Source organism: Symphalangus syndactylus, chromosome 15 (assembly GCF_028878055.3).
Source record: "Symphalangus syndactylus isolate Jambi chromosome 15, NHGRI_mSymSyn1-v2.1_pri, whole genome shotgun sequence".
In the NCBI taxonomy this organism is placed as follows: domain Eukaryota; kingdom Metazoa; phylum Chordata; class Mammalia; order Primates; family Hylobatidae; genus Symphalangus; species Symphalangus syndactylus.
In genome coordinates this window covers 21,409,079-21,423,568 of record NC_072437.2, presented here as the reverse complement: position 1 = coordinate 21,423,568, position 14,490 = coordinate 21,409,079, and the positions used below count along the sequence as shown (strand labels likewise).

At 43.9% G+C, this 14,490-nt stretch overlaps 1 protein-coding gene across 3 annotated transcripts in view; it reads left to right on the top strand.

The window, feature by feature from the left end:
• The window catches only part of UBAC2 (UBA domain containing 2), a 182,734-nt gene that overhangs the window by 163,640 nt on the left and 4,604 nt on the right, over positions 1–14,490 (top strand). For 2 of the 3 annotated variants that reach the window (XM_055244010.2, XM_063618966.1), the window contains exon 8: positions 101–223. The exons of the other annotated variant lie outside the window; for it this stretch is intronic. In XM_055244010.2, the coding sequence (XP_055099985.1) occupies positions 101–223 (123 nt within the window). The remainder of the gene's footprint in view (positions 1–100; positions 224–14,490) is intronic. 3 annotated transcript variants of the gene reach the window in all.

Below are 14,490 nucleotides of genomic sequence, written 5' to 3'. Positions count from 1 at the left end.
TCCCAGTCTATAGATACAACTGCATTGAGAGAAAGCTCTTCTAAGCATTATGATGGTTCTGCTCCTTCTGCGTCTGATAACTGTGTTGATCTCTTTTTAGGGAGGAATGATCAATTGGAATCGTCTTTTTCCTCCTTTACGTCAGCGACAAAACGTAAACTATCAGGGTGGTCGGCAGCCTGAGCCAGCAGCGCCCCCTCCTCTAGAAGTTTCTGAGGAACAGGTAATTAATCAGTAATACCTGGTACTCATTCTAAATCCGTGTTTCAGAGTTGAAGCAGTTTCGATCAACAGGACTCAAAAGTAATCAAGTGTGTAAATACAAAGATGGTGACAGCACTCCATCTGCCACCATGATAGAGACTTTGGGCCTTTTTTGGCTACTGTGGTTCTTACGAGTTTAAGGAAGGCATTATTGGTTGGGGGGTGGCGGGTGGGAATGCATGATGGTAGCTTGTTTTAGATGCTCTTACACTTCATATATACAAGAAACTAATGAGACTGGTTCTCTGTAAAGGATCGGGGACAAGGAGGTGGGAGGATGGGGAGGGAGTGTGCCTTTGGCATGGTTTCACTTTTGTATGGTTTTGAGTCATGTTAATGTTTTATATATTCAACAAGCAAACCAAAAGGACAGGGACAAATGTAAAACGGAAAAGAAACAAATGATCTAACTGCATTTCAAATGAATAGCATAATCACATTGAAGGAGGGAAAATGGATTTCAGTAACGTTTGAACCTGATATACCCTCAGTCTAATGAAGAAACAAAAAGAACTGCAAACAAATCTTAAACATTTCTTCAAGGTTTAGTTTTCATAAGAGTATGAGTATAGCAATTCTGAAATTATGCTGTGTGTATTATAGATTTGAGCAAATGAGGAACTAGGTTGATTTTATTGAGGAAGAAGGGAAATAAATATATAAAGCAGGGGAAGGCAAGGGAGAACCCTGTGGGGTTGGAAAGGAATTATCACTATCATCGTAAACTCATGAGAGTGTGTGTGTGTGTGTGTGTGTGTGTGTGTGTGTGTGTGTACACATACCCTCACTCTGACCGAGAGGGGCTCAGAAGCAGTGGCCTCCTGGTAGCAGTGGGTTCACCTACTGCCCAGATCTGGTTTCTAAACACTCTTCCTCACTAAAAGGAACCAGTGTTCCTTCCCTACTAAAAGGAACCAGCCTCTTTAGGGAAACAGTGGATTCCAGGCCCAGGGTAGGGAACGTACAGGATAGCCCTGGATCATCGTGTGCCAGGAAAGTAAGGAAGTGATCAGTCACTGCTGGGGCATGTCAGAAGGACACTGGAGCCAGCTGCGGGATCCCGCTGGCCACATCTAGGGCATCAGCTTTGGGGATCAAAATAAATAAAGGATAGCAAGAATTCATGCATTATAATAGTAGATAAATATTTATATAAATACATACACTGGAGGAAAGGAAATGCTTTTCCTAAATGGAATGTCAAGTAATAAATACACAAAGAATGATGGTATTGGAAAATCACAAATTTGCAAGCATTATAATAAAAATCCATTCAGGGAAAAATCATCAATATCTGAAGACTAGGCTATTTATATATAGATGGTCCCTGACCTATAATGGTCAAACTTTAAAAATTTTTCAATTTTACAGTGGTGCAAAAGTGATACATACTCAGTAGAAGCCATACATCAAATTTTGAGTTTTGCTCTTTTCCCAGGCCAGCGATACATGGTACGAGACTCTTTTGCGATGCTGGGCAGTGACTGTGAACCATTCTGTTTTTCACTTGCAGCACGATACTCAATAATTACATGAGATAGTCAATACTCTAGATTTGTGAGAGATGATTTTGCCCAACTGTAGGGTAATGTTAAGTGTTCTGAGCATGTTTAAGGTAGGCTAGGTTAAGCTGTGATATTCAGTAGGTTAAGTGTACTAAATGCATTTCGACTTCCAATATTTTCAACTTACAGTAGATTTATTGGGACTTAACTCCATCGTAGGTTGAGGAGCACTTGTACTCTCAAAGTATCCCTCCACAAGTTACTTACTAATTATAAAGGAAAACCGTAATTCTACAGAGGAGAAATTGGACACCACCTTAACCAAGTTATCAAAATTAACATCACCAATTATGGAACAAAGAATTACTATGTTCATATCCTGAAAAGGACATATCAGTTATGTGTTACAATCAACATGCATAACTTTGATTGTAAAGGAAAATAAGATAAACTTAATTTGAGGGACATTCTGTAAAATACCTGGCCTATGTTCTTCAAAAATATGATTTTCCAGATTAAAGGAGACTTGGGAGTCATGCTGCCCAAATGGAAAATGTGATCCTGGACTGGATTTTGTACTGGAGAAAAAATGTCTGATGAAAGGCCATTTTAGGATCAATTGATGAAATTGGACTATGGATTGGATATTGGTATTACATGAATTTTACATTTCCAGGACTTGGTACATACCGACCATGGTTAGGAAAGAGAATATTCTTGTTCTTAGAAAATACACACTGAAGTATGAAGGAAAAAAGCACCATGATGTGTGCAACCTGCTCTCAAATGACTTAGGAATATCTGTGCATGTCAGTACATAGTGTGTGATTGTGTGTATGTGTGACAGAGACAGAGAAAGCAGCTGTGGCAAAATAACAATTGGTGAATCTGGTTAAGGAGGAATCAAGGGTTCCTGGTACTATTCTTGAAACTTTTCTAAGTTTGAAGTTATTTCAAACTATAACCTTTTAAAAATCTATAAAAGAAAGTTAAGAGCGTTGCCGTCATAATACTTTGAAGTTTCCCTCTGCCTGTTGTTTTTCCCTTTCAGCAAACAAAACAAATTGAGATCAGCATTTCACAGCTGACCAGGCCATCCAAGCCATCACCTTCCCATTCCCTGTGCCCAGAATGAACAAATGCCAGGCACCTGCTGCCTCTGTGGCAAAACTTTGTCCTCACTTTTCCCGAAACTCAAAAGGCGCCCCTGGGCAGGGATCTCATAGTCACTCATGTGTTAGGCTGTGACAAGTGTTTTCGAGAGAAACCACTGTCATGTGCCCATTGACATCCAGCCCCTCCCACTTGCCGCTTCTCCACTCAGACTGATGGTTTCAGCAGCTCTTCAGGATTAACAGGTGGAGTATGGAGCCACAGTTATCCTCTTCTACATCCACTAAAGAATTTCTAGACAAAGGTTATCCCCATGGATAAGAAAAGCCCAATAACCTGCCATGTGTAAAATCTTTCTATAACATGTTTAACAAATAAGATACTGCTGTCAAATTTAGCTGAAAAGAAATATCAAAATTCTATTATGTTACTGTTTACTTGGTACAGCAGTGAGTCACATTCCTCTTGGGGCAGCCGTTAAGACGAGGTATTTAAAGGTGATATATTTCTCAGTTTGGGCACTTCAGGAAAAAAAAAAAGTGTCAAAAAGGGAGTGAAAGGAGTATGTGTGTGACTGAAGTCTTCACGGTTGTTTTTTTTTTTTGTTTAATGAGTCATTTTTCCTTGATCATCCCAGAATGACAACAGCGAGGTTACTTGTTGTCAACATTGGTTTAAAACAGCACTTAATTTCTTCCTCGCTCTGTGTCATGAGAAGTTGTAAAAACATGAGGGGTTGTTTTTAACATACGCTTTCTTATACATTGATTTTCTAAATCTTGTTTTTGGTGTTTCTTGATTATCCTGCAAATAGCTGTTATAAACCATTGTTGCCTTAAAGACGCAAGGTTCTTACTGGCATTATTCATTCTGCAGGCTCTTGGTGTTTCTTTCAGTGTGTACTATAGAGATTATAAAAGATAAAAAAGATACTGTTCTTGCCCTCAAGATGCTTACAAAAAAGTTTATAAATAATAATAAATAATAAATAATAATAAATAAGTTATAATCTCTTGGCCAGTTTGTTTAACCACTGTCTAAAATATTTGTTAATAACATGGGTTAAGATAGCTTGAATTAACAAAAGCTTTTTTTGCTTAATTTTTCAATTAAATGTTTGTATTTTCTTCATTTAAATATCAGAGCCACGTAATTTTAATGCATTAAGAAACTTAGTAATTTTTTAAGCCAAGAAAAATAGAAATTATTATTCGAGTTTTTTCTGCTGTAAACAAATACTTTAGGAATTTAGTGAGAGTTCAAGAAAACCTGGTAGACATGAAATGTATGCCATGTACTTTGAAAGCAGAATATTCTAAGAAGAATGTGCGTCCTTTAATAAATCCAATAATAGTTTGATAGCCATAGAAATCTTTTGCCACCTTTTCTACTTTTGCTATTTTTGCTGTTATTAAGATTCAAGATTTGTAGTTCTTCAGAATCCACTCCCGTTTTTTGGTGAGTAAACCCACGGCACCTCTGCCAATTCATCACCCCTCAGAGATGCCACCCCAGCCCCATTTAAGAATATCCCAAGAAGGAGGCTGCTGTGCAGGCAGGTGGTGCAAGGCTGGAGAGTGCCAAGCCACACAGTGCGCCCTGTGCTGCCTGGCCTGCCAGCTAGACGGTCGGGGTGGCAACAGCGATCCCCGGAAACCACAGGGCGAGATGTCTGCTCATGCCTTCCCTGTGCAGATGTGCGGGGAGGAAGATCAGAAGAAAACCCCACAAGTTTCTATCAATTTCACAGAACTTTCCAAGTGCTCTTAGAGTTGAAAGATAATGTCTGGGGAAGGAGAAGTCTAAATATGATGAAAGGACAAAGATGGATAAAGTAGGCTGTGGGGGGAAAATGAAGGATTATGGACCAGCTAAGGGAGGCAAGGAGAAGGCCCCTAATGCCCCCCAAAGACCACTGCCTGTTCTGTTCAGGATCCCCAGCATCAAATCCATAGACTCTGGGATTGCTTTTGGAGATGCGTAGACAAGCTTGGTGAGCTGTGGAATCAGTGACTATGAGAAGCAGCCTTAGGACACCAAGGTGGGGAAGCTGCTGGAGAAGGCCAGACAGTGTTACCGGCTCTGAGTCTAAAGGGAAAATGGGTGGCAAGAAGGTCCTGCCAGGGTTGCCCAGAGAAAGGTAGACAGGAGCATGAGGAGGAAGAAGAAGATAAATAAAAACTGTTTGTCAACAACAAGAGCAAAAATGCCAAACCAAAGGCCACTTGATAAAACTCTTTTGAGTAATCAAATGTGCTCAAATATTTGCTATCTTAGAAATAAGTACATCCAGGCCAGACGTGGTGGCTCACGCCTATAATCCCAGCACTTCGGGAGGCCGAGGCGGGCAGATCACGAGGTCAGGAGATCGAGACCATCCTGGCTAACATGGTGAAACCCTGTCCCTACTAAAAAATAAAAAAGTAAAAATTAGCCGGGCGTGGTGATGGGCGCCTGTAGTCCCAGCTACTCGGGAGGCTGAGACAGGAGAATGGCATGAACCCGAGAGGCAGAGCTTGCAGTGAGCTGAGATCGCACCACTGCACTCCAGCCTGGGTGACAGACCAAGACTGTGTCTCAAAATAATAATAATAATAATAATAATAATAATAATAATAATAATAATAAGTATATCCATTATTCCATCTCTCTCTTTTTTATTTTTTTTTTTTAAACAGGTATCTTTATACTGCTACAACCCATACTCAAAATTAACAAATGATTAAATTTTTCTCATATTTGCTTCTGATTTTTTTAAAACCAAAGGGGAAAAAACTCATCAAGTGTATCTCTTCTGAACCTTCCCAAAGCTTAGAAAATGACTGTTAGGTAAAATCAGACAAGAAAGTTAAATAAGACTAAACCAAAGCTGGGACTTAACAAAAGGAAGATGAGCAAATTTCAGCTCCCTCTCTCCGATTCATGTCTTTCCTTCCTTTAGCCGACAGTGACCAGCTGTCTGCTCTGCACCAGGGCTAAGCACTGTGCTGAGTTCTGAAGACACTGAGATGGATAAGGCGGAATGTCCTGCCCTGAGGAGCTGTGAGCCCAGGGCAGGGAAACAGGTGGACAAAAGAGCATGTGGAAGTGTTCAGGTGCTGCTGAGGCCGAGAAAGGCTGTCAGGGCAGTGGTGTTGCAGAGGATGGGCCTGAGGACAAGTAGATGGGAGGTGGGGAGCCACGGATGGGTGGGCTGGAGTGGAGGGGACTGGCGGGCCGGGGCACTGCTTGGGATTCTAGAAGCTGGACAGGAAGGAGGCCAGACAGGCTCGCCAAGGTCTGATGTGTGGCATGTGGTTATACTCTAGACACCAAGGAGCCATGCGGGATCTTACACAAGAAACACCATCATTGGGTTTCCTAAGAGGATGGACTAGACACAGAGGAGGGGGCAGGCTGTAATCTTATAATTTTCTCTATCCAGGCCCAGGAAACATGGTGCAACTGCCCAGACAAGAGATGTTACCATTTGGTGCATTAATATTAATAATACATTTATAACGCATGTCAAATGACAGAATTATAGCAAATTTAGTGACAGATCTATTTGGCTTTTATTTGCAACTTACAAATTAGTGCAGCCTCCATTCTACAAAACAAAATGTGAGCTCCCGCCAGGCAGTACTGGAACAGTGCGTTTTGTAAGAAGGAAACAGAACAATAGAAAAATAACTGATAGGTTAACATTGAATTACTTCAGGTTGCTTTTTTTTTAAGGGTTAAAGCAGAGGGGAGTTCCTTATTATGCTGACTCATGTAGTCTGGGATCTCCTATTTTTAGAAAAAGCAGGTCTTAGGCCGGGCGCGGTGGCTCACGCTTGTAATCCCAGCACTTTGGGCGGCCGAGGCGGGTGGATCACAAGGTCAGGAGATCGAGACCACGGTGAAACCCCGTCTCTACTAAAAATACAAAAAAATTAGCCGGGCGTGGTGGCGGGCGCCTGTAGTCCCAGCTACTCGGAGAGGCTGAGGCAGGAGAATGGCGTGAACCCGGGAGGCGGAGCTTGCAGTGAGCCGAGATTGCGTCACTGCACTCCAGCCTGGGCGACAGAGCGAGACTCCGTCTCAAAAAAAAAAAAAAAAAAAAAGCAGGTCTTCTTGTTTTGGGATCTATCTGCTTCCTTAAAGTTTCAATTTGATTATGTGGCATTTAGCATGAGTGACTCCATTTAGTTTGGTATTCTGGTTTGTTGGAGCCCTAAACAATGGCGTCCCATAATTTTTGTTCAATTCACATGACACGTCGTGTGGATTCTGTTTATGTCTCTGAGATATCCATTAGCCCAAGTAGAGAGAATGGCTTTAAACCCACAAGGTACTTTCACTCTTAGCTGATAAATAGCAAAATGTATTTAGTATTAGAGAATCTAAATCTTAATGAGGCTGTCTCCTCTCTTCTCATCTCAGGAATCCTTACCACTGTCTCCAGAAAACCCACCTAAACTCCTAAAATGCACAGCTTCTGAAAGCAGGGGGTCTAATATTTATTGGTTTTGAGACACCTCGTGCTTCTGCTCTGAGTAGCCAAGCATGGCAGCACATTGGGTATTGGGTTAGCCTCCAATGGCGTCTGGTCTCCCTGTGGACAGCGAGCTCCCTGAGGGCTGGGGCCAGGTCTGCCTTGTTTCCTAGCCTATGAAAAGCCTGATACACACAGGTGCCCCAGCATCGGTCGGAGAAGGGTTGAACACGAAGGTGTGGCCATTAAACTTCCCTTTCAGAATTCTTGTTTTCACATAAAAAAAAGTGCTAGAGAGTGGTATTATGCCAGGTTTTTCCATTGCTTGCTCTAGTAGATTGGAAATATGTTTTCTAACAAGATCCCAAAGTTAGATGTGAATGAAATACTAGATGGTACTCAAATAGTAACCAACCTTGGTGGGGTGTCTCATTCAGCTGGGTGCTCTGAGAGAGGTACACAAAGGAGCTCGGCCAGCCTTAACTAAAGACCTGCTCCATACAAGACCCTGACAAGGCTCTAGACACACTTGGTCTCAGAGCATCCCAGAGCCCTGGCGGGGGTATGTAATAACCAGAAACCTGAGTTCAGCCAACAGATGTGAAAGGAGCGGGGGATCTAGAGTTCTCCCAAGGAAGAGAGTGGCCAGACGGGGAGAGGGGGTGGGGGCTGCACTGCCTTGCAAGGATCGGCCATGCATTGGCATGGGGGTGGGCGGCTGGTGCCAACAGGTAACCAGTGCCAGTTGCTATGACAGCAGTGGGTGAGGCAGGCCTAGCACATCTGGGCTCCCCCAACAGGGTGTGCATGCTACCCTGCACCCAGTGTGAGCTCAGGATCGGGTGGGGGCCGTCTTCAGGTGGGCATCGCTTTCTGCAAGTGTCAGAATATGGGAAGTAAAACCCCCCCCCCAAAAAAAAAAGTTTGTTTTTGACGCGCTTAGCTAAAAGGGAAGTTAAAGAAAACCACACTCTAGTCTGAATAAACCAAGAGGAGTCTTTCAGTGGGGGGAGTTGCTAGAAATCTCATTGGAATGAATGTCCCATTTTAATTATGTCAAACAGGAGTTGAATTGCAAGTAAAATACCAAAGTGGGATTTCATTTATTTTCTTTTCTCTTTTCCTTTTTCCCCTTTTTTTTTTTTTTGAGACATGGTCTTGCTCTGTATCCCAGGCTGGAGTGCAGTGGTGCTATCATGGCTCACTGCAACCTCGACCTCCTGGGTTCAAGCCATCCTCCCAACTCCGCCTCCTGAGTAGCTGGGACTACAGGCACATGCCACCATGCCCAGCTAATTTTTTTTTTTTTTTTGTAGAGACAAGGGTCGCCCAGGCTGGCATTTTCTTAAATGAGAATTATCTTGAGGTAGTAGGGACACACATCCCAATCATGGATGTTTAAAAATAAAAAATAAGGAAAGAGAAACTGGTACAGATTTATTTCCATCTCTAGGATGTTTTCCTCATTCAGTGAGTTCTCTGAAAAGCACATTATAGGGGAATGTATTCCATCTTGCTCTCCTTTGGAACATTGTCAGGTGACGGTGACAGTGCTCTTGTGGCAACGCCTATTTCTGTCATGCTCCCCTGCCTTGGTCAGCCAACCATGTGGAAGCGTCACACCAGGGCTGGTGGAGGGCTGCTGACACCTGTGGTTCAGGAGCTCGTGATGAAAGGCAACTGATGGAGTCATGCCTTGCTCTACTGGGGCACCCTAGACACCTCCAAGAGGGTCTTCATCCCTGTGGGGGCTCTGGTGGGGCACCCTGGACACCTCCAGAGTGGGTCTTCATCCCCGTGAGAGCAGAGCTGGAGTTTGCCGTTGCCACAGCACCAGCCGCCCCTTGGTGTCCTCTGAGTGGCCTCATCTCTGCTTCTGACCTCTGGAAGTCAGGTTTCCTGTTACAGAAAGCAGGCTCTGGATGTTACATTTGGGGAATGTTAGTGTCTAGAAATAAGAAATAAGTAGATGTGGAAGACAGGAAAGCATAGCACGCTGGAGGTGAACCCAACTAGAGCTGGCTTCTCAGTGAAGTTAGAGGAAGGAATCATTTCGATTTGGGGGCTAGAAACCAAGCTGCACTCTAATCTGATATTTTGTGGTGAGGATTTTTAGGCAGAAACTTCTTGTGATGCCTGAGCAGGAGGAAGGTACTGATTGTGCTCTGAGATGGAGAGGGAATGTTGAAAGAACACCTTTTTAGAAAATTTCTTTGAGACATTTTTAAAATTTTCCAGACCAATGAATGACCGCAAGCCCATCAAGCCAATGCTGATGAAGTTGCAGCATGCGGCGCTGTGCCTCGCCTCGCCTCACCATTGCCTCGCCATTGCCTCCACTCACGCCAGAACACGTGTCTGTCCTAGCACAGTCTTTTCCAGAGTCTCAGTGTCCTACCAGCATTCTCATTTTGTCCTCCACATGTTTATTGGTCACTTTTGATCTTCACGTTCATCCTTCTCTAACCGGTGCTGGGCACCAGGTGCGTCAGGCTCTGTGTTGGGGGGAAGCAAGCCAGGCCTGGTTCCAGCCCTCAGGGAGCTCACTGTCTATAAGGGAGACCACATCCAATGCAAGGTCCTAACCCAGTACCCAACTCATACAAGTACCTAGTGCCAGTCCTTAGAGCAGAGGAGACCGTCTGTAAACATTCATTCCTGTACTTTAACAACTTGACATCAGGAGATTTTACACTGAAACTTTCTCTTCCTGTGGATGTTAGATCAGATCAGGTGCTCGTGGTGAGTTCTGATGCTTCTCATCCCAGTAGCTGGACTACAAAGACAGGAAGCAGCCTGCAGAGAAAATGAAGTAGTTCAGGGTTTCAGTGTGAGTTAATGTGTGTTGTGGCTAAAATACGGTGCTTTTGATAGGGAGAGAGATGGGCTGACCATCTATAAATACCATTATTTATATAGTCATCAGAGTTCTGTATTTGCTAAACTTTATAAATACATAAAGTGTATTTTAGAACAACACAGGCTTTTTGTTAGAATGTTATGCTCACCATTTAAAAAGATTGCTCCTGTCTTTCTGACTTCATTAGGGCCCACCACACACCTAGCCCCGCTGCCCTCCATAGGAGAATAGTGGTCCTGAGAGGTCATGTTTATTGAGCACTGGTCATGTTTATGGAGCGCTTGTCATGTGCCTGTCACTGTTCTGGGCTTCTCACATACATCCCTCTCATCTCCCAAACTGCGAGGAAACAGCCAGAGCCTGGTCCCCTGCATGTGGTCACACGGGGCCAACTCCAGAGCTCGGGTCTCCCTGCCACCCTGCGCTGGAGTCAGACCTAAGACAGCATGCAGTCTCCCCTGCATTTTTATTTCACGGAAGCATGAACCTGATTTTCTGTCCCTGCAAGTTGAGTATCCCTTATCCAAAATGCATGCTGCTGTAGTCCTTCAGTAAGCCCATCACACATTTTCTCCATGTCATCTGTAGATAGTTTTTCTGCAGTGTTAACATCATCTCCATCATCACTGTTGTCACAGTCACCTTGACTCAGAACCATCTCAGCTATTTCACCGTGGGTCAATTAATGAACAGCTGGAGCCCCCTTATCGATGTTAAAAACTTCAATATCTGGCTAGGCTCAGTGGCTCACGCCTGTAATTCCAGCAAGTTGGGAGGCCGAGGTGGGCAGATCACTTGAGGTCAGGAGTTCGAGACCAGCCTGGCCAACGTAGTGAAACCCCATCTCTACTAAAAACACAAAAATTAGCTGGGCATGGTGGCACATGCCTGTAGTCCCAGCTACTTGGGAGGCTGAGGCAGGAGAATGGCTTGAATCCAGGAGGTGGAGGTTGCAGTGAGCCAAGATCACACCACTGCATTCCAGCCTGGGTGACTGAGCGAGACTCTGTCTCAAAAATAAAATAAAAAATAAAAACTTCAATATCCACTTCTTCCGGCTTACTGACAGACTCCGAAGGTATATTTTTTACCTGTTAGGAGGCCAGGCATCATTTTGTCCTCACTTGACATGTAGAATCCTTCAAAGTCACCACCTTGTTCGTCGTCATCACTGAACATAGCACAGGCCAGAGGTTGTGCCAGGCTTGCATAGCTGTGTTTTCAGTCACTGTGTTCCATGCATTGGCAACAGCATGTGTGGCATCCTTCACGCTAAATGCCTGTTGAAAATCTTCCGTATCCATTCATTGCAGCTAGCATGTTGTTCAAGAGGCACTTTTATATTTTTCCTTCATTGATCTAAGAATACCTTGGCCACATGGCTGAATTAATGAAGTCACATTTGAGGAAAAGTACATGGCATAAACATTATTTTTGATGAGCATTTCAGCTGGAGGATGAACAGAAAAGTTGTCAAGGAATAACAAAATATTTCAGTCATCATCCAGCCCAGCTTCCCTGCAGTGAGCACAAGCCGCAGGTCCAAAATGTTTGGGAGACCAATCAGAAAAGATATCCCTAGTTAAACATGCCTTTTTGTTGCATAATAATAGTCTGGTAAGAAGTTCACTCCTTGAAAACAGCAAGGACACAAACTTTTGCGTGTCATGCAAGTTTATGCTTATGCACGCTTGCTGCATTAGCATATCCCAGCAAAGTTGTTCTGCCCTTGATGTCCTCAGTTCCTCGAGGGGCTGTCTCATCAGCTGTAGTTGTGTCTTTCTGGGAGCAATAAAACCAAAACAGTAATGTTCCATCAGCATTATAGACTTGTTCTGGCATCAGATTTTTGTCAGCAATGACCTTGGCAAACTCACCAATGAATTTCTTTGCTGCTTCATGATGCTTTATCACCACATTAAAAAATTTAGTTTCATGTTTTTTCTTAAACTTCTGCAGCCAACATGTTGAATGTTCATAGTTCCCTTTCATTTTCAGTTCATCCTGATAGATCCTTGCTTGTTTCCTGACCCACATAGCATTAAGTGGCAGGTGCTCACTGCAACACCAAGGGATCCATCCTCGGTACATGATCAGGATCTTCATTTTTAGCTTTATGCAGTGTTTCTCTATTTTTCATTAATTTCTGTTTATCACTTTTAGCACAGAACTTCAACAGTTTATCCTTCTGTTTCTTCAGGTCCTATATGATGGTCACTCCAACACCGTACTCTCCTGGAAGACGTTTCACACTTACACTGCTCTCCACTTTCTCCAACAGCTTGACTTTCTATGCTATAGATAAACATAAATCTTTTTCTTGTCACTGTTACCCAGAAGGGTATCTGCAGGCCTTTTAGATATTTTAACCACATTTTTATAACACAGAGCAGACAGTAAGCAAAAAAACACAGGGAGTGATGCACGTGGGTTTTGGCCCCATGCAGGGCATTGTGGTGAACCTGCCCACTGGCATGTGCTTGCATGGGGGAATCGGAACATGTGCAGAAAAGGCACATCACAGCTGAAGGAGGGTGAGAGGGTCTCTTTTCCCTTGGAGACACTGAATAAACTACATGTTGTGGCCTGCATTTTGACTGCAGCCCATCACATGAGGTCAGGTGTGGAACTTTCCATTTGTACTGCCATGTTGGTACTCAAAAAGTTTCAAATTCTGGAGCATTTTCGATTTTGAATTTTCAGATTAGGAATGCTTAATGTGTGTTTTGCTTACCTGACTGCACGTCTGCACACTCCTCAATTTCGTCTTACTGTAATTTGAGCACAGGAGTTGATGCTTCACCTGCCAAATAAGCTTTCCCAGGAGAGACCGTAATGAGATGTGTGGGGACTGGGTGTGCTGGGCTTCTCTGAGCAGATGAATAGTGAGAGCCACAGCAGTAACTGTTAGTGTCCACCACAGAGCCCTACAGACAACTGTTCTCTGTGCTGCTAGTTTTTGCTCCAGTTCTTACTGTCTATATGGTGAACCACTGAAACTACATAAAGAAAGGACAGCAGGGGCCACTAGGCTAACTTGCAGGGCTGTGAGCACTGCACCGCACCCCTCCACTGGGGCGTATTGGGTAAGCACCCATCGGAACACCTATCCCCTGACCCTTCTCATCCTTGCTGGCTGGTTGTCATCGCATACCCAAGCCCAAGCATGCAGTTTCACTTTGCTGTGGATGTTTAGTTTTGGACATTATGGGAAACCTTCAGGTACCCTTTCTTAGTGTAATTGTTTATTCCTTTTAAAGAACTGTGCTAACGTTATTGCTACTTAGCAATTGTTTTTCATCTGGTGAAAAATACCAGGTCAGTGGGCAATGAAAGTTCTCCTATCACACTTGTCTTCTCACCCATAAAAATTGCTTAAAGCTCTGAAGCCAGCTTTGGCTAAAGGGGCATGATCTGCCCCTCAGAGGATGAAGAGCGAGCCTGCTGCAAGCTTGTGACAGCAGACACTCTCTTCTGCCAAGACCTGTGAAAAGCTAGTCTTAGTTGTCAAAACCAGCACCACAGCACATGTCATTCATGTCTGAGAGAATGAACTCAGAAGGAAGTCTCATGTACATAGAAAGCTTGCGTTCTTACTCTAGGATGTCACCTCCATGACTTACAACCCAGCCCAGCCATCCCAGACCTAAGGGGTTCTTCCCTCTCCAGGGCAGGGCCTGCATGCTGTCCGTGCTGCTGCCCTCTGTTGGTGACCTATGTGTAGCCAGCCCATTATCAGCATCCTCTGGATTCAAAACCAAATGTATCATCAGTGGAGGGAGAGCTCAAGTGACAGGTGGAGCTGTGGCCTAAAGTCACACTTCAACACTCCAGATTATGAATCGTGATTTGCCAAATCTCCAAATTGCTGAGTGTGGACAGCAAATGGATTTGTTTCTGCTGGCTGGGTGCAAAGAAGCAGCCAGTCCTCAGCTGTGCTTGAAGTACCACAGGTAGTAGTAAAGGTAGCTTTCCCAAGCCATTTAAATAAACGTCATTAAGAGTGGCCAAGTTGTTTGGGGGCCATGGCATCATGGTGGTGGATAATAGGTGGAAGGAAGGCAGGCCAGCTGCCGTTTGGCTTGAGTTATCTCCACCAATGACAGTGGTCCTTAACTGGAAGTAACTGGAGGAAACATCATACAGGTTATTTCCACCCAAGATTGGAAAGACCACCTTGATCAGAGAGTTTTCCTTCCACATGACACGTACCCAACCTGAGTCCTCCAGCCCCTCTCCCTGCACAACCTGATGGAGGCTTGAGAAAGCACAGGGAGGAGGAACACTTA